Below are 24,732 nucleotides of genomic sequence, written 5' to 3' on the forward strand. Positions count from 1 at the left end.
CATTTTCATGTGTTGTTAAATTCGCGATCCAACTGTGATTTGCGAAATTCGTGAAAATTAAATCCTCGCAAAAATAACAGCTTATACAGTAAAACAACTGGATGCAAAAATCATTTGAATAAACAAAGTTGTTCTATACATGTACATTAGAGGCACATATATCCAAAGTACACTATGTTTGACTCAGAAAAGGTGAAGTAATTGCCTGTTGGAAATCTTTAGGGGCAGATGCCCCCATCCCTTTGATTGCCCCCCCCCCCCCCCCCAGTGGAAATCTAGTGCATAAGACACAAGAAATGTACCAATCAGTCAGACTGCAGCACGGCGAAAAACACTCATTTATCGTTCTAAACATATGCATGCTGAGTAGTGGCATGAATATGTGATGAGCTACAACACCTTGCCATTTCACAGCTCATTATCGCAATATGCCAGGTAAAAACCAAGCAAAATGCATATCATTTGAAAGTGGAAGAATTTTTTTTTTCTCATAAATACAATATAACAAAATCAGTTCTAATTCATAAATGAAAATTGGTGTAATAATGACACAATCTGTGGTGACAAAATAAAATAGAGTCCTGCGTTCAGGGCTGCAAAATACTATAATTTTTGCCACGTCTGCATTTTTATGTGCTTAAATGAATCTCAAGTACACGTATATATATTTTGCTGAAATATACCAACTTTTGGTTATTTGATGTCTTGCATGGGTCAGGTTAATGGAAAGAAGTCTGAGAGTGCAAAATGTCTTCAATACCCGCAGTCGTGGATTGATTGGCTGGCATATTCGACCTGAGTTCAACAAACTTCCCTTCCTCAAAAATAATGCTCGTACAATGTACATTGGCAAGATTTGTGAAAAGAGAAGTATGATAAATGTGAAGCGTACTGCCCATTATCGTACTTGCTGTGGTCTGACTGTAATAATACAAAGGACAAAGAATTTTTTGATGAACAAAGTACAGGAAAGAGGTCAATCTGTACTCATAGTTTGAGCAATACTACTATATGTATGAAGAGACAGGAATATATACAAATACGCTTTTTATTCAAGTGTTGTGTGTTTGCGAATGCAGAGGTGAACCAACCTTCTGAAACTGAATCTTCATAATGTTCTCAATAAAGATGAAATTATTCACTAATATCATTGCCAAAGATAGTGTAAACATTGATCCAAAAGGTATTCAGTCTCCACATTTTTTTTTTCAGAAAGGAAATATATCCAGCTAATTATACTGTAAGAGTGAAAATTTATGCAGTGTAGAAATTAAGCACATTTCATGCAACCAGTGGAAGCTAGTCCAAAAATAGCACGCAAATATTTTTTGCATTCCACATGCTCATGTAATCAATGTCCTGATTTCGCGGAATTAAAAACAGGAAATTCATCTTACCCAGCCGAGCGCAAACAAATACTCACACGAAAATATTAACTTTGACAGTATTCTGAATACAAGCTGTGCATACTGTCATTATTGTCTTGCTGAGCTTTAGAAATTATTCCTATGTGATATTTTGCTTTTCTTTTCTCCCCTAGATTATGACCTTCCCATCTATCCAGACCCGGTGTCGAGGGATGTCTTTCTGAATCACACATACAGCCATCCAGGACTATATGTAATAAACATTTATCTTCACAACTATGTCAGCTATGCATACCATGAAATTCCCTTTGCTGTACTGGAGGATGTGTATAATGTCACAGTACAGAGCTTTTCAGGTAATCAAGTGCATGTACTACCTGTTACTATTCCTTATTTTTCTTCCAGGTATATCCACAATACATTGACACAAATGAACATGTTTCAAAAACTGCAGTACTCTTAGAATGTGTTTAACATACCAGGTCATGGAAGATACTGTTTGTACATTGTCTGTTCATCTACCTGCCCAATATTTCATTCTTGACATGTAGAAAAGTAACTTAGCTTTCCTTCTACCCCACCCACACATAGTGTGACACATAGTGTGTATGGAGGTGTATTGGAATCACTCTGAGGTCGGTGGGCTTGGCGGTCAGTCAGGTGGTCTGACAGTTGCAAAACCTGTGGCTTGAACTGCTTTCTCATGTTTTGAGCAGTTGGCCTAAAATTTAGCAGGTGTGATTGCCATCAAAGGTAGCTGTGCATGACACCTTTTTCATCTGTATGGAGTAATGCATTACCATGTTAACAGCAAATTTTTGTAAAGATTATGCAAAATGTTGTAGCTTCAACTACTCTCTCATTTTTTGAGCAATTGACCCAAAGTCTGGCAGGGTGACTGCTATCATAGGTAAATATTTATGACACCTTTTCTGTTAGGATCGAACTATTCTCTCAGTTTTAAAGCGCTTCAGTTGAAATTTGGCACCTGCCACCAATGTAATACTATCGTAGTAAGTCGTGCATGACACCTTTTTCGTGAGTGTTAAGAGATCTGTTGCCATTGCAATAACAGTTTTTGTACAAGTCCTACAAAAAATATGTGGAATGATCTAGCTCCCTTCGTTTTTGAGCAATTGACCGTAAATTTGGTATGTGTGACTGCTCTCAGATGTACATGTAGATGTGCAAAACACCTTTTTTGTCAGTATCCTTTTAATGCATTGTTGTGGCAGTAGTAAATTTTCATAAAAATCACACAAAATGTTGTGGGTTTTACTCTTTGTTTTAAAGCTATTCAACTGAAATATGGTACATATGCCATCAAGGAGCCATTCAATATGTGCAAGAAACCTTTTTCTTTAATGAGTGTTTAGAAATCAGTTGCCATGACAACAGCAGTTTTTAAAAATGCAGATCATACAAAAATATGTAGGTTGACCTAATTCCCTCTGTTTTAGGGAATATGACACAAAATTTGGCACATGTTGTGACTACTACAGTTTAGTAGATGTGCCGACTTTGTCTTTTGTCATTGTGGAGCAATGTGTTACCATGGTAACTGCAATTTTTAAAGGGACTGTACAGTACTGGTTGAGGCGAGGATTCATGTTTATAACATTCCTAAGTGAGATAATGAGAAACCTCTTATGAAATATGAAAGAGCATGTAATTTTAAGAAGGATTCAACATTTATTTGATAAAAATTGGTTTTCAAATGGCTGAGATATCAAAAAAAGTGATGATAATGAAAGGCGTCAGGCCACGGCTTTTATTAAGATCTCTTTGTTTCACCTTGTATTTGGATATCTCAGCCATTTCAAAATCAATTTTCATCGAATAAACTTTTGATTCCCCATAGAATTGCATACTCTTTAACATCTCATAGGGTGGTTTCTGACTATCTTGCAAAACATTAAAAGCTAAATCCTCACCTCAACCAGAACTGTACAATCCCTTTGAGGAAAATCATACAAAAATATTGTGAATTTGGCTCATTCCCTCATTTTTTGAACATTTTTCTAAAATTTTGCACATGTGACCACTATAGTAAATGTGCAAATGTGTAAACTTTATCTTTTTCATTGTAGAACAATGTGTTGCCATGGTAACAGCATTTTTAAATGGAAATCATATGAAAATAGTGTAGATTTTGCTTACTCCCCATCTTTTATTTGAAATTTGCCACATGTAATCACTGTAGCATGTGGATGTTCAGACTTCATATTTTAACATCAGATTTAGTTGCCATGGTAACAGCATTTTTTTTCCATAGAAATCATGCAAATTAGCAGTGGATTTAGCTAACTCTCTCGTTTTTCAGCACTTGAGGTTTGGCACATTTGACCAATATACCAGTAAATGTCAGACATGCATTTCAATGCTGAACAATGTGTTGCCATGGTGACAACATTTTTTATTATATATGTAGTACACAAAAATATTCTGGATTGAGCTAACTCCCTCAGTGTTCAAACATTTTGGCTTGAAATTTGGCTCATGTAATCAAAATAGTACATACACATGTATGTGTAATCTTTATCTTTCGTCTTTGTTGATTTCTTGCCGTGATAACAGCATTTCTTAATCATAGTTATGCAAAAATATTATGGATTTTTGGTCATTCCCTTATTTTTAGACATTTGAATTGAAATGTGGCACATGTGATTGCTATAGTACATAAACGTGCATACTTCATCTCTTTTCATTGTTGAGCAAAATGTTGCCACAGTAATGATATTTTGAAATGAAAATCCCCCAGTTTTCTTTTTTGTTGTCATTTGTGTGGCTGTAGATGTGCAGACTTCATATTTTGTCATTGTCAGACAATGTGTTGCAATATATTGCTAAGAAACTTTGTCTTAGGATAGGAATGCTGTCTGGATTTACTGAGATATCAAATATGTTCATTTTCTTTACCACCTGCAGGCGACACTCGCAATCCAACGTCTTATTTGCCACTGGAATTTTCCAACATTTTCAAGGCGCATGTTGCAAAGGGTACAGTGCAGTTTTATGAATGGAAGGTAGATGGAGCACTCATTGAGACAACTACACATCCTGTTTTTGAATACACATTTGCATCAGAAGGGTCATACATTGTTGAAGTTGACTCCTACAATGCATTTACATCTGACAGTGGATTTGTAAATGTAACTGTGCTGAAGGGTATCACTGGGGTCTATCTTCTCAATAATGGCCCCATCACACCATACAGCCCAATAACATTTTTCCTTTTCACATACCAGCTTGGAACAAACTCGCTGTATGAAATTAATGTTGGAGATGGAAACACTTTGACATTTCCCACACCAACAAAGCAGGAACACATCGCCTCACAGCTCCCGTCTGATATTGACATTCCCTTCAACCCAGCTGAACTTTACTCCACAACAATGAATTACATTTATGCTTCAAGTGGACTCTTCTCTGCAGTGGCCACTGCTTCAAATGCTGTGTCTAGCAGACAAGTCACCTCTGATGTCTTTGTGCAGGTCTTGACTTGTGAGATAGCTTCTATACGCATTCTCGATGGAGAGAGCAGCTTTTCCTCAGCGAAACATTACCATCGCAATCACAGGCTTCAGTTTTCTGTTAGTCTTGATGTAAACTGTCCAACAGCAGTCAAAAAGCAATACCAGTGGGCAGTGTACAAGCTGAATGAAATTTTCACCATTCCCAGCCAAGACAATCTTCATCAGCTGCCATCCTCTGTCAGCACTAACCTGACAACACTCTATGTACCACCTTACATTTTGGAATATGGGGAATATGTAATTAGGGTTCAGGTCTCCATTTTGCTTCATGATGGCTTTGTTGGTGTGAACAAGGATGATCAAACCTATGTCAGTGTCACTGCATCTCCACTCTTTGCACATATCAGAGGAGGGAGCTCAGTAGCTTTTGGTAAGTGTATTTGTTCATTTTCATCTCATGATATTTATCACACAAACCAATATTGGCAGAAATGTCCCCCCCCCCCAAAAAAAAAAAAAAAAAAATCAATTCAATTCCCTTTAATTTATGATAACTGATGGGAACCACATGTACATTGAAGATGCTCTTGTTTTTGAGTTTTACATCTCTATGCTGAGAGGCTTCCACAATAGGTATCAACATAGGATAGGGAAGCTTAACTGCAAAGCTTCAGATTTATTTTTCATTAAACAAACCTTGATAAAACAATAATTTTCTTGGTCCCAACATCAAGATTTTTCCTCTTATTTCACTGTCTGAGGTCTGAGGAGTCTGTCATAGTTAGAGTCCACCGTCCGACTATAGACACAAACACATAATTGTATCCCCCGAACAGAGTTCCGAGGATACTATGGATTTAGCCTTGTTGCGCTGCGTCCGCCGCAGAGATTTTCTTGTGAGCGCTCTACTGGCTGCAGTTCTTCTTTGATCATCTTCAAATTTGGCATGAAGGTGTATTATGGTAAGACGAAGAAGCCTATTGTTTTTGGTGGTGGCGCCCTTGCTTGTTCCGTCTTTGTACATGAAAAGGCAAATTTAACATGGTCTGGTTGTGTGTGCGATGCTGGCCTTGTTTCTCGACCGATTTTTTTTTTCAAATTTGGTATGTAAATGTATCATAGTCAAATCTATACACCTACACCTATTGATAATGCTGCCTTCACTGTTCTACCTTTTACAGGGTCAAAGGTCACCCTGATCATGTCAAAATTTGCAAAAATGCATGCTCATTTAAGCAATAACTTGATTGTTACTGGATTTTACTCAGACTTGCTATAAAAGAGGTGTATGGGTGGTCATTCTTCATGAAGGACACAGCAGTTTGTGGTGACAGCGCCCTCAGTGTTCCGACTTGGAGGCCATGTCACATTTCTTGTATATATATTATATATATATATATATATATATATATATATATATATATATATAATGCTATGGAGTTTTATGGGGAGTTATTTTAGGTAACAAAAGTTTTCATTGCCAGCGCTCTCATTGTTCGAACTTTTATAGGATGACATGTCATATTCCTTGTATGTGCTAAATATACTAGCCTCATTTCTCGTCAAATTTTATTGTACTAAGTATCCTGCGACAGTTGCCATATTATACAATATTCTGGCCTGAAAAGTAATCCAGATGGGGTATGGGACGGGTTCGGGGGGTACATGTGCTCAATTACGAGTGCTCTAGTTTGAAAGTGGTTGCTGGATTGAACTACAGCTGTAATTCTCCTTACCTATATTTGCAAATTGTGATTTTCCCAAGACTTAATCTATGTTAGTAACTTTGTACATGGACACAAAGTAATAATTGCCACAATTTTGTAGTAACAAGATTTTGTTTCTCTTTAGACAAAACAGTGGTTTTGTTCTTTTCTAATGTTTATTGGGACAATGGTCTACTCCATAGGATCTTTTATTTTGTTTTTCTTGAAATAGGAACACTGAGTAATAAAAGTATTTGAAATATTGTATTCACTGCTGTGGCCACAACATTAACGATATATTTCAAGTTTTGCTTCAGCTAATGGTCAGCACTATTTTGGACATGATTTACGTGAAGCTCTAACAGATGGATGGAGCTTACTTTTCATACCAAGTTGATAATCTTCACCTTTTTTTGAGTGAGGAATGTAACCCTTAATTAGATGTTTATTCAGTGAATGCAGCAATATTGATAGAATACATTAGTGAAAGTTTGAGGAGAATTGGACAACCTGTTCAAAAGTTATGAATTTTTGAAATTTTGGTGATGAGACCACGGGATGACATCAGAAAACTACAACCAATTATGACATCACATAATATATGCACTAGGATATAAAGAAAATAATGAAAATTCAGCACATTTTTTTTCCTTTCTAGCATAGTGAAGGAGCACTAGACTTACCTATTTCAGAAAGCAGGGGGAATAATATTGCCCTTGACATATAAGTCAGTAACAAGTCCAGGGAATGTGTACTTTTCATGTGGAATGATATTTTGTAGAATTTTCTTTATATTTTCATTGTATTTTGGTGCATATGTGATGTCATGATCTGCAGTAGTCTTCTGATCCAGCAGTCTTGACACCAAATTAAAAAAATTCATAACTTTTGAATGGATTTGTCTTTCGTTTTTAATGATATTGCTGCATTTACTAAATCCACATGTACATGTATATTTGGATAAATTCTCCTTTATTATAGTATGAAAGTGACTCAATCTGTTCCCAAGTGATAATTACATGCACTTGTATGTATAACCATGAACAGAATGAAATCATGTCGTTGGGTATTGTTGAACTTCAGATATCAAAAGTTATTTAAAGCAAAATAATGTTGTTGTACTTCATCTATTGTTATTTGGATCAATGCTCAACTCACCCCTATATTTGGTACAACTTTCCCCAGAGGGGTACCACTTCACGCGGTTAGCACCCTGCTCTTTGCAATACATATACATGAATGAAGTGGGACCTTTTACATGCATGCGTCTAGGCTTACCCACACAGCGGACCTCCATTTAATGTCGTGTCAAAGGAATCTAGTATTTTGCCTCTTATTAGCGGGGACACAATGCTAATACAAAGCATTGCTCAGTGAGACTCAGGAACTTTTAATTCCTTTGAACTCCTTTTGAATTTGGATAAATTTTGATGATTATGATATAAAAAAAAAAGCCTTGTTGCATTTTTAGAATTCATATGAATGTAATGTTGACTTGTACAGAACGTGTATGATGCTTTGATTGAAATGACTAAAGAAAATTAACATTAAGAAGAGATTCTGTTAAATTATGATGACAACGGGCTCAATGAAAAAAAAACAAAACAAAGGTCATTGTACTCTCCTGTGAGTTTTGACTAAACTTGACAAGAATCATTCTTAGGAATGTAAAGGCATCTAAACAGTTCAAGCCCCCATCCCCCTATATCTAGTTTCCTTTGAGGATGGTCCCATAATTTTATCAAAGATCACCATCTCTGTCAATATCGTAGTTGTATCTGAATAATAATTGAAACACAAACCCAGTTTTTCATTTCTGTTTGGAATCCACCAACTCTTGTTGTCATTAATACGATGACCAGAAATTCATGAAAAACATGATATGGCATGCAGCAAGCAATAATTTGAATGGCTTGTTGCTTTACTCAAAATTACTACACTGATGCATTTCTTGCCTTAAGTAATATGTACATGTAGTTCAAAGTGAAGGATGTCACTAATTTGCGTAATTGACGCAAAAATTACAATTTTTGCATACATAGATATGAGGTTTTATGGAACAAGAAGAATCAGTCATAACTGAAAGTGCTTCAAACATTTCTTCCTTTGATACACACTAGATCTTGTGATTCATGCAAATCGGATAGTCAATGATAACGAAAAAATATATGCAGGAAGCATTCTCTGTTACACTAACATACAATGTTTCACTGAATAATTGTGGAAATTAGGGTATTGTTTGCATCAATACACAGTGTCAATTAAGGCGGAGTTCGACACTAACGGTGGCCCGGGGCCACCAAAAATGCACGTCGGGCCACCAAAATTTCAGAAGATCTTGGTGACCCGATCGGGCCATCAAAAAATGTAGGATGTTTGCTTTTGGGCTACCAAAAATAAAAGTTCGTGTGGAGCCCTGCTTAAGGATAAAATATTTTCGTCTAAGGAATGTGTTTGCCATTCAGGTCATTTGTATTGAAATACACTGTACCGTGTTCATCTGCAGACAGTTTGCATGTATGCTTTACATAAAAGATTACTTTGTAAAGTTAGAGAATCATTGTTTTACCACAATAGATTAACTTCTATAAGTCTCACCACTGCCCTGCAATGCTACATTAACATTTGTTTCCCTCAACAACATTAGGGTGGTACCGCAATGTTACGATGGATGGCTCATCATCTTTAGACCCTGATTTCCCAGATGACATTGGAGGTTTTACTTTCAACTGGTTCTGCCGAAAGTCTAATGAGACATTTCCTGCTATTGAAGACTTACTTCTTCTGGTGGATCAGGAAAAAGGTCAGGGGAGACTATTCTTTGTACAGTCCTTGTTGTTGGTGCCTAATGCATGCAGTACAAGTTACAATGTATGTGTCTATATTCCAAGTAATCTGGTGGTGAGTAGCTGATTTATAGTTCCATTAACATAAGAAAGCTGGTAATTTTTAATGGGGCAATAAAATGAAAAGACATTTCTTCATTTCAAAACAACTTGTTGAACTCTGACACCAAGTTGGATGTGATTGTAAGAAAGCAATTTAGAATCGGACAAATAAAATGGTAGAATGTTTGTGCATATCAAGCACTAAATGAAAGCGTTATGGAATAATGGTTTAGGTTGTTTTCATCAAGTGGCAATAATTGTTTGCAGCTACACAAGCAATCCCCTCACCTCACAATTTTCCATCAGTTTGAACACAAAAACATTGAAATATCGTCTTTTCCTCCCGTTCACCTTAAAAGTCATTGTTGCTAGTTTATTTGAAGACTGATATTTGGTGCCAAAAAAGATCTTTTTTTTTTTTTAGAGGATTTCATACTGAAAATTTGAAATTAATGTTAAGTTACGTACAGGTAAATGGACAAATTGTAAAGTGATGACATAAGCATCAATTAATGTATGGTTACATCTAATATAATTCATCGTTTAGTAAACATTTAGTGAAACACTGATTTTTTTTTTTTTTTTTTGGGGGGGGTCTAATTGTAATAGAATTGCTACCATTTCATGTGTTTAATTTTACTCTGCTTATTAAAGCCAACATGAACACATTTTAGAGGGATTCCAATTCTTCATATCTAAAGTCTATCATCATGCCACTGCCATTAGCCACCTTGAGGTGACATCATGAAGGCTCGGGTTTTATCATGTTACTGACAGAAGGGGACTTTAACATGCACAACTAAAAACAAACAAACAAACAAACAAACAAAACAACAACAATGCAAACATATCAACAGGAAAATCATGTCTAGAGATTTTTATGCCTCCGCAACGAAGTGGCCGGAGGCATTATGTTTTCGGGTCGTCCGTCCGTCCGTCCGTACGTACGTCCGTCCTGTTTTGTTTTTGTCGATATCTCGAGAACCGTGTGGTGGTTTTACATCAAACTTGGTATGAGGGTATATCCTTGGGGGATAATACTTTGTGTGGATTTTAGGGTCACTGGGTCAAAGGTCAAAGGTCACAGGTTATTTTGTGGGAAAAAAATTGAAATTTCATGTTTTTCTCCATATCTCACAAATGGTTCAAGGTATCTTCATGGAACTTAGTATATATGCTTGTACCGATGGGCAGTGATTATCTAGGGAAGTTGGGGTCATGGGTCAAAGGTCAGGGGTCAAAGGTCAAGGTCAACTCCTCAAAATATCACTACTTTCCTTAAAATGCAATATGCCTGAAGGTTTTTGTTTTTGTTTTAACTTGATGTATGCATGTATTACCCAATATATATTCTGTGGGAAGTTTCTTGCCAAAAGGTCAAAGGTCAAAGGTCAAGTGAAAGTGCTGAATTGCACTTTTTCCTCCATATCTCAAAAGTAACTCAAGGTGTCATCATGAAACTTACATATTTATGCATGTTCAACCTAACAGTGATTCTCTTTGGAACTGTGAGGTCAATGGTCAAAGGCCAGGTTTAGATAATGCTATTTTCCCATTTGATACTGAAATTATACTTTTTCTCAATACCTTGAAAATTACTCAATGCATAAACTTATAAAAGGGTCAAAAGTCAAGTAAAAATCATCAGTTCCCCAAATACCTGCACTCTGACATTTTAATCATTCATCCAATTGAACCTAGTTCTAGGAAAGTAAACATTCAGCACATTTGTGGCAAACCTGTCATTTTAATATTTTGCCATTTGTGTGAAACTGTCATCACACATTGTCAAGACATTGTACTATAGACCTATTAGGAGAACCATGCATTATGGCGGAGGCATATCAGTCGCCGTAGCGATATATCTAGTTTCTTCATTTCTGTTATTAAGAGAGTATGTATGAAATTACTTTGAAACTGCCCATATTAAGAAACATTCACTTTTAAACCCTGCAAATTTTTTGCCAAAGTACAAGGTTATAACAACCAAATCATATAGATTTCATAATTTTTGTGACAATAGCATAAGGTGAGTAATGCCCTTCTACTTGCTCTGAATATGGAAATATCTGAGCTAATGCCCTCCTACTTTTGCATGTAAGTAGTGTTTAGATCACTGTGAGTGATGAAAAAGAAATTGTCACTTTGGGGCTGAAATTAATGTCAATGCACTTCTGCCGGCGCAAAGACGATATGTGGAGGTTATTAAGATGTTCATATCTTAAGTAGATAGCCATTGCACAAAAAACAAAAATTAGAAATATTCTTTATTATAAAGATAACTCTCCTCTCTTTGGTAGAGTTCAGTACACTATGGTTAGGCAGATATTTCATATGTATGTAATCACATCTATAAGAGTATTCTCTGACATGTAAGCCAGTTTTGTAGTAAGCAGAAAGGCATCACCTACAAGGAAATAATCCAACGTATCTGAGCTGATGCTCTCTTACATTTGGGTTTCATGAAGTAATTAGATTAGACTGGGTGATTCGGTCTACTGGTATAACTCAAATGATAGGGCTTTGAAGACTATTTTACCTTGAGTGGAAAACAAATCATTGATTTGGGGACTAAAATCTGTGGTAACCTATGACAGTATGTGCTCTTTATTGGAACAGGAATGAAGTGGAATGGAAATTGTGTAAGGAAAGAATGATCATAAAACAGAAGCTGGCTCATTTGTGCAGATGTGTGGGCTTTCAGCAACATATCTAGATCTGATTTGGGAGAAAATGATGAATTTTTAAACAAAGTTGTATATACTTTGTGTCTATTTCAGCAGTGTAAGAAACATGGCGGTCATCAACATGTTCATATCTCATGTAGATAGCTCTCAAAAAGCACAAGTTGCTCTTTACATTTGAAGAACTATCATGTCTTTGCTAATTCCTATTGCTTTGGAACATGGCCACAGGGCAAAGTTTACAAGTTTATGTAATCATGGCTGCAGTTTTCTGTGATATCTATGATCTGGCGGTTTTCCCTGTGATGCAGAAAATGGAGGGTGTCTCGGTAACGGATTTTGGCTCCAGTCTGGGTCCATGGCAACGCTGCACATTCCAGCACAGACACTAGAAGGGAACCAGACCCACCTTTTCCGACTTATTCTCTCCAAAGAATGGAGGCAGAACTCCGTGGCTGATCAGCTGGTGGCCATTCTCCCTGGGGATCCACCCAGTATTCAAGTTATGTAAGTACATGTCACAAAGACACAGTTTAGGCTATGTTAGCAATAACTTAGTTTTAGGCTCATGTTGGCAATAACTTAATTGTCCACATTAGTATAGGATAGTTCTAGTGCAGAAGTGGAGAGAAGGAACTTATTAGAGGACATGGATCCTTATTTCTAATCACTGATAGTTAACTGTTTTGTTCTGCCTCCGCCACGAAGTGTCGCCGGAGGCATTATGTTTTCGGGTTGTCCGTCCTTCCGTCCGTCTGTAATCGATTTTGTGGACAGCGTAACTCAAAAACCATTCGAGGTATTCTAATGAAACTTGGCATGTGCATGTATGAGTGGGCCAAGTTGTGCCTATCAACTTTTGGGTTCATGTGCTCAAGGTCAAAGGTCAAACGGTCAAGGTAAAATGCTCAATATTTCACTATTTCCCCCATATCTATGCAATGCCCAAAGGTATTTTCTTGAAACTTTGTGTATACATGTACTACCAAATGAAGATTCTCTACACAGAGTTTTGGGTCATGAGGTCAATGTTCAAAGGTCAAGTAAAAATGTTGAAATTTCATTTTTTCTCCATATTTTAGAAGTACAAGGTATCTTCATGGAACTAAGTATATATGCATGTACTGACTGGAAGTGATTATCTAGGGAATTTGGGGGTCATGGGGTCAAAGGTCAAGGTTAACTCCTCAACATTTCACTTTTTCCCCATATATTTATGCAAGGCCTGCAAGATTTTTCTTGAAACGTAGTATATACATGTATTACACAACAGAGATTCTCTGGGAAGTCTTTCACCAAAAAGGTCAAAAGTCAAAATGTCAAAATTCATGTGAAAGTGGTAAACTCAAGGTATCATGAAACTTAGTAATTATTTATGCATGTTCTGCCTGACAGTGATTCTCTTAGGAATCTTAGGGTCATAGGGTCAAAGGCCAGGTTAAAATGCTTACAATTTACTGTTTTATACTGAATTTATACTTTTTCTCCATCCCTTGAAAATTACCCAATGCATATAAAACTTATAAAGAGTCAGAAGTGAAGTAAAAATCCTCAAATCCCCAAATACATGCTCTCTTAGAAAATATAGCCATTCATCCAATTAAACCCAGATATGTCGGAACTAGGCTTGGGTATTGGTATAGCAGAGAGTAGATTGGTGGACTGGTAAGAAGATATGCTTTCAAGTTTCCAACAAAGTGCTTTGAGTACACCTCATTAGTTTGCGTCTTGGTTCTTGCTAAATTATGGCACAATAATTTTGAGTTGAGTGGATATTTAAATGACTATGAAATTTCATGAGAATGATTATTGGGCCAAAGGTACAGACAGTTGAAATGCATAAGTGAAGTTCCATCCTGATATTGCTAGAAAGTGAAAGGTAATAATATATCTCTTGTGGAAATGAGTTGAATATAATCAGATGCCAATGAGAAATCTCCTGTCTTTTGGTGTCATGTCCTAGATGCTGTCATTTTTTATGTTGTCTAAGAAAAGCATGTATGCTCTGAATGAGCACTTTACATGAGACATGCACAGTTCGTCGGTTGCCCTGCAGAAGGGCCTTAGCTTAGGTAAATGTTCCTAGCAGAAAGGTCTTAGCATAAAAGTGAGTGTAGCGTAGAAACTATCATAAGATTATTGATTCAAATTCTGAAGAACAGTGTACAACAATATTGACTAAATGGAGATAAATTTCTAGCCCAGAAGATTAAGAACTCCATTTTACAGAGACATTCGAACATCAAAAATGTGATTATCTAAAAAAAAGTACTTTTTTGTGTGAATAACGCATCAGGCAAGGCCCTTCTGCAGGGTAATTGACGAGTTGTATGCCAGAATCATGCAATTATAAAAGTGAACAAATTGAATTTAAATTGAGATATTTACTTCAAATGAATATGTTATGAGTGCACAAGATGAATGTTGCAGTGGACTTTGAGGTAGAGTGAAACTTGCTATGATTTAGTTAAAAACTACACAGAATGTGGGAATGTTTCTTTTCGACATTATATGAAAATTGGAAACATGGGGATGCCTATGTTCCTGGTTGTTTGGAGGTGAGAGGATGCATTACCTAAGGGAAATGCACCCTCTCACCTATTGACTTCAAATTTAAAATGATTGGATATTTGCAAATGTGTACATGAGCATTGTAAATGCTGCCCAAAGGAAATGCATCCTCTCATCCTTATCTATTGACTTGAAACTTGATATTATTGGAAACAGTAAAACTGCGATTATAGACGGATGTGGACACATTGTTCTTTAGGGTATTTTTTAAGAGTTACCAGATTCTGGTAAAGAATAATACAGCAACAGCACAAATTCCTTTTGTGGGAGCCACCCAGACATATTCTTAAGTTCAAAGTGAAATTCTAATGTGGGGATGATTAGAATATAGTGTGGATGAGAGAGATGAGTTTGAAGGGACCTGAATATCCATTTAACATTTTTGAGCAGCAGAGAAGTCTCCCGCATAAAGAACTCATTAAAAAGAAAAAAAAAACTTTTTCTTATTCATACCTATCATGTTTTTGATTAGAAATGGTGTATTCTTGGACATTTTCAAAAGTGTTTATTATGGCCATGTATAGCCCACAGGGTGGCAGGAAAGCAAAAAGCCAACAGTAGGGAGGCCAATGACTTATTGCTTGGATTCTTGGATAAAAACCAGACAAGTTTGGTATCACTGGATAGGTCCTACCTAGAGAAAGACAATCGATCAGCTAAATCGATAAAAACTTGGTAAAGTTACAATCTTTTGACTTAAAAATTACTTTTAAAAATTCTGCTGCAAAATCGGACCCTCTAGAACAAGACTAGCATTAAAATAAAATGATCGGAAAATGATCCCCATACTTCAAGCTTTCATGTTATATCAATTCCATATGGGTTTTTTTAAAGTCCTTCATATCCCATTTCTAATTTGACAAAAACTAGAAAATTGTTCAATAGGACATTTTTGTGTACTGACAGATATGATTTCAAAATTACCAGATTTCACTGTCCTCCCTACCAACAAGCATTTATTTTGGGCCACCTATTTAAGTATTTCAATTTTTAAATTGACATTTTTTCTGTGAAGTTAAACTTATTTTTTTGTTTAACCTGAAGAATATTTGGAACTTGTATCATTTATGCCCCCTAAATAAGCTGGAGATAGTTTGAAGGTACCCCAAAATCCATTTAAAAGTACTATCTGCAGCAATGCTGAAGAAAATACACGCGTACGCAACTCTTTCCCAAGCCTGACCCAAGCCTTCGCGAGGGAGGTAAACTCTGCAAGTGGTGCAGAGCGGCTACAGCTAAGACGTAACACAAATTTTTACCTTGAATTTTATTGCTGGCAACACCTACATGTAGTCATTCTTGGCGGCAGGATATCATCTATAAACATTAAATGTAGCACGGTGTGGCAGAGTTAAGGGGGTCCTGTGGGGCCCATGTAAAAACCAAAGTTGGATAGTTGCTTCTTGAGGTTAATGAGTGTAGGGGCATCAACAGCCGATTATGGAAGCTTAATTGTTCCACTCGTTTACTAGGCCTATTCTCTTTGGCTATAAAAGTGATTTTTTTTCCCCTGATGTCCAGGCGACTCCTTGCTTTGGCTAGTTTCATGGACTGGCCTCTTGTTCTATGATAACCACGACTCACGAGTGCGAGTGGCAAGTTCAAAATAGTTCTCAATCTCAGGTTTTGAATTGTCAATGACAATGTTTTTGAATATTCTGCCATGTTCTGCATGTTCGAATTCGGTGTTCTGTATGATTGGAGTAGACTATGTCTTCATCTTCTCTCTTCTTTTTTGAAAAGACAAAGTGTTCAGCCTTAGTCTTTCTTTGGTAGGCCTAAACTTTAGAGTGAAGTAGAAATATCATCTAGGCTATTTATTACAGTATTAATATTATGATAATAATGAACATGTCGATTTGGCTTAAAATCGTGGTTTAGGCCTTGGGCCGCCCTCATTCACCTCGCACACGTAACACCAACACTATCGCTATACAGTGTACGCAATGGGGCTTGGGGACTTCAATCGGTACCCTTCAATCCACCTCCAATGACTTTGCGTTAGCCATGCTTCACGAAGAAGAGTTGATAATACAATACAGTTAGGTCTAGAACCACCGTGCAGTGGTACGCAGGATGAAAGATTTGAACGCTAACTATAGGCAACACAGATGTTTATGTGTGGGACAACAGTCCAGTAGTACGCGGCACAAATTGTAAATAAAAGGAATGCGTGCGCTCTCACTTTCAGCGAGTGGGGACCTACACCACGAAATAGCCGTTGATTTTGTACTGTATGTGCGACAGCGTGACATTACAAATAATAAAAAAAAAAAACTTCAGCTTACTTACAAATACACCAGATTACTTTCATTTCTCACTTCTCATGAACTTTGTATTTGATGAATGTTGTCGAATGCAACTCACATGCGATGATGATCAACAACCAATGCATCGATGGCGTTCAACTCGTTCGTTTGCGTTATAAATCGCCAAAAATCGCACAAAAGATAATGGTTTATAAATAGGCAATGGCTTACAAGTCGCTTATAAATCGCCACTGACGGCAACAAATCACACCAAATGCTTGAGAGAACTATTATTTGGGATATAACTCGCCAAAAAAATCGCACACGGGATACTGGCTTATAAACAGACATTGGCTTATACACCGCTTATAAATTGCCGATAACGTTATCAAATCAGGCCAAATTGCAAACAGTCATTTCCTTATGAAAGCATTTGCAGTGTTCCGATAGAGTTTTCGACGAATGGGGGCGCCTTCGGCGTTCCGGGAACTTTGGGTCTAGTTCAAGGAAAGTGAACAATTCAACACATGTTTAATATCTTGCTAATTATGTTAAACTGTCATCACACATTGTCAAGACGTACTATAGACCTAAAAGAGAATCATGCATTATGGCGGAGGCATACCAGTCGTCATAGCTACATTTCTAGTTTTGTTTTGATTTGTTTTTTATTGCCTCTGCCCAAAGGGTGCCAGAGGCATTATGTTTTCGGGTTGTCCATCTGTAACGTCCGTCCCCATTTGTTTACATAATAACTTGAGTAATATTGAGTGGAATTTTTATACCAAACTTGTTCCAAGTATAAAATATAATTACTTGATTAGATTTTGGGTGAAATCAGCCAGAGGTCAAAGATCAAGGTCAAATCATGAAATTGTATCCGTTTACGCGATAACTCAAGACTGGATTAAGCAAATTTCACCAAACTTTGTCCAAGGATGACGTATGACGGGGCAATTAATTAAGTAGTTTTTAAGTGAAATCGGCAAAAGGTCAAAGGTCAAGGTCAAATGCTCTAAATTTCACTATTTCTCCCATATCTATGCAATGCCTGAAGGCGTTTTCTTGAAGCTTAGTGTATTCATATACTACTAAAATTTCACTTTTTTCTCCATATCTCGCAAATCGTTCAAGGTATCTTCATGGAAGTTGGTACATATACATATCAGTCAGACCGCAACGTCCTGAAAAGCCTTCGCATTTATCGTATGCGTATGCATGGACCTCGCGGACATGAATACGTAATGAGCTGGGAGACCACATTTTTAGAGTGTCTGTAAATCTAAACGACATTATCAATCTTCATGATTTATATATCGATAAAAAGCTGAAGAGTTGTACTTTGATGAAATTCGACCACTTGAAAGGTTATGACATATAGAATATACTGAACAAGGAAATTATAAAACACAAAATTTGCATATTTTCCATTCTTCTTAAGGGGTACACTAGACCGACGAAATTAAGGTGGACCAAAATGGAAGAGGTATAAAATGAAAGAGGAAATATCATTCTATGAAAACATAATGACTTTATGTGGACTGATCCTATGAACGGGTCAGGTTGGCGAATAAATCATTGCGTTGTACAGTTAATTTTTGACGAGATTTCAGTTTGCCGCGAATACGCGTTTCTGATTGGTTAATTCCCTCTGAGTGGAGAGTTGAACGCACCTCGCGGAATGACAGTGAACGTGTACTCTACATAACAGTAATACACTGTGTGTAGATGACAGTGTAGGACCCTATATGATGTGTGTGTGTGCGCGCGCGCACAATGTGTGTATACGCGCTCAGGTTCAGGCAACTGCAGCTGGTGTAAGATCTCCACGTAAACAACAAGAACAACACTCCACTCTGATCGACAGCTCAACTTTGGCTTGAACTTTTTTTTTTTGCCGGCACAACTAGATAAAAGTAGAGTGCATTAATAAGTAGCATACAAATCAATAATACAAGATCTAGCACTGTGTTTGCACACATGAGTTCTTTGGGGCTCTCTTTTTGGTATTAGAATAATTATTCCTTATTAATCCACTGTATACATCGCTGAGTAATTTATCTAATGATACCCTGGGAGCGCATGTATCTCAAATTGCCACACTATGATTTTTACTCGACGAGACTTTCAATTTTTATTGTTTTCTAAGCGAGGGACCAATTCAGTTCTTAGTGTGCTGTTATAACAGGTATATCTAAAACGTTGACTATCATTCATGTGGTGATTCAACCTATGAACGGGTCGGGTTGGCAATAAATAGAAAGCCTTGTTCTAATTTGTCTCAGGGTCGTTTGGAAAATATCGATATAATGCAGAGATATGAATAATGATATCATAAGCTCATTCTGTATAATGTAAGCATTAAAAGGTGTGATTTATTTCAAATATTCACAAACCATGTCAATTGGTCACGGATAGTAGATCTTCATGTCGCCAATAAGTGAATCTCGTAGACCATGCACTTTGTCTCTGAATTATCTCGCAAAATCTCGGGTGCTGAGAAATACATGCGCAAAAACCTGCGCGTACGATAAATTTTTGATTTGAGCTCATTAACAGCAGCGTTGCGGTCTGACTGATATGCACTGACTAGCAGGGCCGGATTATCTAGGGAATTGAGGTCATGGGTCAATGGTCAGGAGTGAAAAGTCAAGGCCAACTCCACAAAATTTTACTATTTCCCTCATATTCATGCAATGCTTGCAGGACTTTTCTTGAAACTTAATATATGCATATTTGACCTATGTAGATACCAATGTGTGATTGGTCAAAATGCTGTCACGTGACCATGGTCACAAGGATGAGTGTACAAATAGTGAATGGTCACGAGTGCAATGGTACGAGATTTCGCACGAGGTGAAAGATAGAGGCGCTCTATTCAACGAGGCGAGCCTCGTTGAATAGTGCACCTCATCTTTCACCGAGTGCGAAATCTCGTTCCATTGCACGAGTAAAGACCATACACTATTTGTTTTATACAACACCTCGAACGTCAACGAATTTGGTACTCACAGATTCTTGAATTTAGCAGAGAAATGGCAACCATTTTCCGTGAAAGACAAATGAGTAGCCTCACAGTCGCAGTCACTGTGTATGTACATGTTAGCGTGTATGTACGTATGCGAAAACAAGTTGTTTGCAGAAGAATAGTGACAAAAGTACGCGCTTGTAAGCACGCTTGTAGTTGTTGAGTGCGCGCGGCACATTTTTGTTTATTGTGACATCAGAGCACGTGCAATAGAACATTTTGATCGAACCAAAATTGCATGCTGAGACAGCCAGAGCGTGTAATAGAACCTTTCACTAAATGTCACGTGATGGGCAATCGACCAATCGGATAGCTACATTCTACAAGGTGTTGTATAAAAGCATTATATTTCTAAAACATGACGTAAATTATGTACAAGCATGGAATATAACAGCAACTATGTTAAACAAATGGCGTTATATCTGGACCAGGATGACGTAATAAAGAACCAACTGTTATGATGCACACAACATACAGAGAGCTTCCACATACGTAAAGACACTTTGCACACATGAATGCAATCGTGACCAGTTGACCACACACCACAGTAGTAGTCTAGTACAACGTGCTAGCTCTATAGTGGTACCGCGGTATGAGCATCACACAGTCATGACACACGCTACACAAGGGCGAATTAGGAAATTGCAACAGATTTGTTTTCGTCAAACTGGTATGGCAGCTTTGATGAGCAGTTGCACTTCACTTGCGAGAGAAAGAATTGGAGAATGTTCTGGAAGCTGTAGAGCCTACTACTCCAGTTAATGTTAGACAGGCGCGACAGGAAAGCCAAAGGATTTCCCAGTACATCACCAGTGTGTGAACTGAATAAGTTTAAATGCTACTTGTACTAGCGCAGGACCTGGACCAGGTCCAGGTCCGTAGTCTACAACTCTTGTACCAGTGACCGCAGGCAGAAGAGATTAGGCCCTACATTGTCAGAAAGTTCACATTCTCATGCATTACCACAAACAAATGTTATCTCAACAAACTTGCTTTAGACCAAAAGCGGAAGTTGTAGTCTTCTACTATTTTACAACTGTCATTACAAAATCTAGCTCTACTGCTATGAAACTAACGTTAGGCCGTAAGTATGATTGCATAGCAACTGTTCTAACATTAGGAATGTGATAACAGGCGCCCAGGCGATGATGATATTGCGGTGCCAGTTAAAAATGTCAGAGGTAAAAATGGCAGAGGTAAAAATGGCAGAGGTAAAAATGTCAGAGGTAATGTCAGAGGTAAAATGTCAGAAGTAATGAGAGCGATTTCGTCAGAGGTAAATGTATGAAGAGGTTTTGAATAATAACCTAGCCAGAGCAAACTGTATTTATCGAATTATCAAATCCTAACTGCAGATTTGAAGAATATTTATGGAATTATGTTTTAAAAAGATTAGAGCACTCTCATTATTCTGAGTTTGATTCAAGTGCAGTGGTGTAATCTGTCTGTTCACAGGAATATTGAACCAGCTAAGAGCCTAGTAGGCCTATGGGAGATTATTGTTATTATTATTATTAATAATATTATTATTATTATTATTATTATTATTATTATTATTATTATTATTATTATTATTATTATTTCTATTAAGGGGGTTCCAACAATGCTGCAAACCCCTTAAACAGTATAATCCTACGTTGTTTCGCCCAGTAAAGTTATCACACACACACACACACACACACACACACACACACACATGCACGAACCCACTTTTGGTATAAACATATACTTCTATACGCAGATATACATACTCTCACATACACACTCTTACACAAACGAATTCTGCTCACGTCCAGGCTAGTATATTGTCATTATTTTTCATTTTTTGAACTGTTTAGTGTAAAGAAGTGAAGGAGACATAGTTGAAGCAAACCGCTAATTTTTCACCTGTTCTATGTTATTTTCTCACATTCATGTTTCGTAGGAGCCTATTTATCTCACAAGGCCTGATCACGAGATAATGTAGAAGTAAAAATACAAAATGCAAAAAAACAAACTACAGCAGATGTATCGGCAAACATAAGTAAGCTCTTGCAAAATATTTTATTACATTGTTCAATTATCACATGGCGCAAAAACAAATATCTCGAAGTTTAATGAACACTTTGTGGTCACTTTACAAACTTATGCCTATTAAAACTGGAGACGAACTTTAGCAATAGACTGTTCTAGTAAGAGTAAAAACCGATAGTTTGCCATGGGATTTCTTTCAATTATTGTTGAACGAATCCGCAGGCGAAAAAAAAAAAATGTAAATGTTTGATGCCTTTCAAACTTAGCTGTTGCTCCAAAGTCAGATTCCATTATGTTTAACGTAGTAAATTCATCAACATGGTGTGTTGCTAAAGATTGGTAGATTCAGGCTCCGAAAATGATGTTGTTCCCTTGTTATACAACAACAGTAAGAAAACTTCACTAAAAAGTAATACGAATCTTTCAGTTGAAATTACAAAAGGGGAGTAACAAAAATATACAGGCTCAAAATTTGTTAATATTTGTTAGCAAAAATATGGATATACCCTGGTGTCAAACCAAGATTTTACCATTCTGATTGGTAAAAACATTTCATTAGATTCACAAACATATTTTTTTTTTCGGGGGGGGGGGGGGTAGTTAAGTAGTATGTAGCACAGGAGTGTAGGAACATTTGGTAAAAACTGTTTACAAATTTTGATAATCTACGTGACTATACAGATTGCACCATGTCAGTTTAAAGGTGAGAACTAATGCTACTCGTTTTCATGGGAAGTCACTAAATTTGGCAGAGTTTGTACTATAGGGCCATAAGTTTGTAAAGTGACCACAAAGTGTTCATTAAACATTTCAAGCTTAATCGCTTACGATGGTGGTCTCCTGCATTCAATGATCTCTGTTGTTTACTGAAAAAATACTGTATATCTTATTTTATGTTTCTGTGTATCTACATTGCTCAATGCAATCACCTATGTGTATCTATTTATGTACTGTTATCGATTTATTTCACTGCACTTGTTATTCTTTGTCTTTGTACTTTTTGAAGTTTGTATTCAAATTGTATTTGATTGAATGCAGAAATAAAAACAAACAAACAAACAAACAAATTTACACTTGCTTGGAAAGACCACAATGCTACGAAAACTGTGGCACTTTGATGATTAGATGCAAATAGATAAACGCCAATATTATGGTGAGCTTACACTATACAGGGTGGCCCAAAAAATGGAACAGCAGGTTTTTTAGGACTTTGCTGGGATGAAATGCGCTAGTATTTTAGCTTGTTGGGTGGAGCATCCATTCTTCACTGAAATAACATCAGAATCAGTTTGGTGGAGAACTCTTTATTTTATTAGCAGTTCAGTTTGAATAGTCATTTCTGAAATTTGCTCGTGTAGCAAATTCAGAGCTCTGTCCTGCATTGATTACATATTATGAGATCGATTACAACACTTCTGCTGCATGAGAAGTAATCATGGAAAATGAAGTAAAGCTATTTTTTATCATTGATTAAAATTAGGCTCCTTAAATATGTACAAATGACTAATTTCTCACAAAAAGGATATCCTTTGATACACGTGGGTCACAGAAAATAACATAAAATAACAATGTTTTGTAAGAAAACCTGTTTACAGGCAGTTCGCTGTCACTATTATCCATTATATTTAATTTACACCAGAGAATTTCACAATCCGTTTTTTTTTTTAATGCTCTACGGAAGAACAAGATCAGTGGTGGAAATGAAACTTGCAGGAAAGGTTGAGAATGGCACAAGTAAAAAACGATTAAATTTTGGAAGTGATCCAAGAATTTTAGGGGAATTTATGAAGGATTTTTGATATTTTGGCAAGTAGGGTCAATGAACTTGGGAGTTCAGGCTGCGCGTATTTGAGGTTTGCATGCACGCACGAAAGTGCGTGCTCTAGTTTCTGCTAGGACGAGGCGCGCCATGTAAGTAGCTGAGGGTTTATGACGTAACAAAGGTTTCTATATTGGGACATCGGGCAACTTTCAGCACACAGTGCTGTAAGTAGGTATCTGGATGGAAATCACTGATATCTCTATGGAAAAACAAGATCAGTGGTGGAAATGAGCTGCATGCTTGGCGGAAGTCTTCACTCGCAGAGTGCTTCGCTATATATATTTTTTTTTTCTGGAACCGCTTTAGTAAAAAGTATTTTAGGGGTTTGCAAAAAGTGATATACTATCCCCAGGTCAGTCCCAGTCTCATTGAAGTTGGCTTACATTTACCCTTTGTTAAAGAAGCCATCTCTTGATCCTGAGGCTTTGCAGCATTACCGGCCTGTATCGAACCTTCCATTTTTGTCCAAGATCCTTGAGCGTGTTGTCTTTTCACGATTATCAGACTATCTGCTGGAGAATAATCTCTTGGATAACCGTCAGTCAGCATATCGGCCGCATCATAGTGTTGAGACCTTACTAGTTAACTTATCCAATGATATTTTGAGAGATATGGATGACGGAAAGATTACTGCTCTGTTACTGCTTGATTTATCGTCAGCATTTGATACTGTTAATCATACGATTCTGGTGAATACTTTGAAGTCATTAGGTTTTGATGGTAAAGCTCTTGAGTGGTTCAAGTCATACTTATCTGAAAGGTTTCAAGTTGTTTGTGTTAATAATGCAAAATCTGATCCTGCTCCATTAGACTGTGGTGTCCCACAAGGATCTGTCGGGGGCCAAACGCTTTTCTCGATTTATCTGACTGGTTTGAAAGAGATTTTACATTGTCACTCTTTTAACTATCATTGTTATGCTGATGATAT

At 37.0% G+C, this 24,732-nt stretch overlaps 1 protein-coding gene across 1 annotated transcript in view; it reads left to right on the forward strand.

Annotated features, from left to right (window-relative positions):
- The window catches only part of LOC140241197 (polycystin-1-like protein 2), a 126,055-nt gene that overhangs the window by 13,350 nt on the left and 87,973 nt on the right, over positions 1-24,732 (forward strand). Inside the window, exons 3-6 of the mRNA XM_072320957.1 lie at positions 1,541-1,723; positions 4,296-5,273; positions 9,197-9,352; positions 12,433-12,628. Of these exons, the coding sequence (XP_072177058.1) occupies positions 1,541-1,723; positions 4,296-5,273; positions 9,197-9,352; positions 12,433-12,628 (1,513 nt within the window). The remainder of the gene's footprint in view (positions 1-1,540; positions 1,724-4,295; positions 5,274-9,196; positions 9,353-12,432; positions 12,629-24,732) is intronic.

This window comes from Diadema setosum, chromosome 17 (genome assembly GCF_964275005.1).
Source record: "Diadema setosum chromosome 17, eeDiaSeto1, whole genome shotgun sequence".
In the NCBI taxonomy this organism is placed as follows: Eukaryota; Metazoa; Echinodermata; class Echinoidea; order Diadematoida; family Diadematidae; genus Diadema; species Diadema setosum.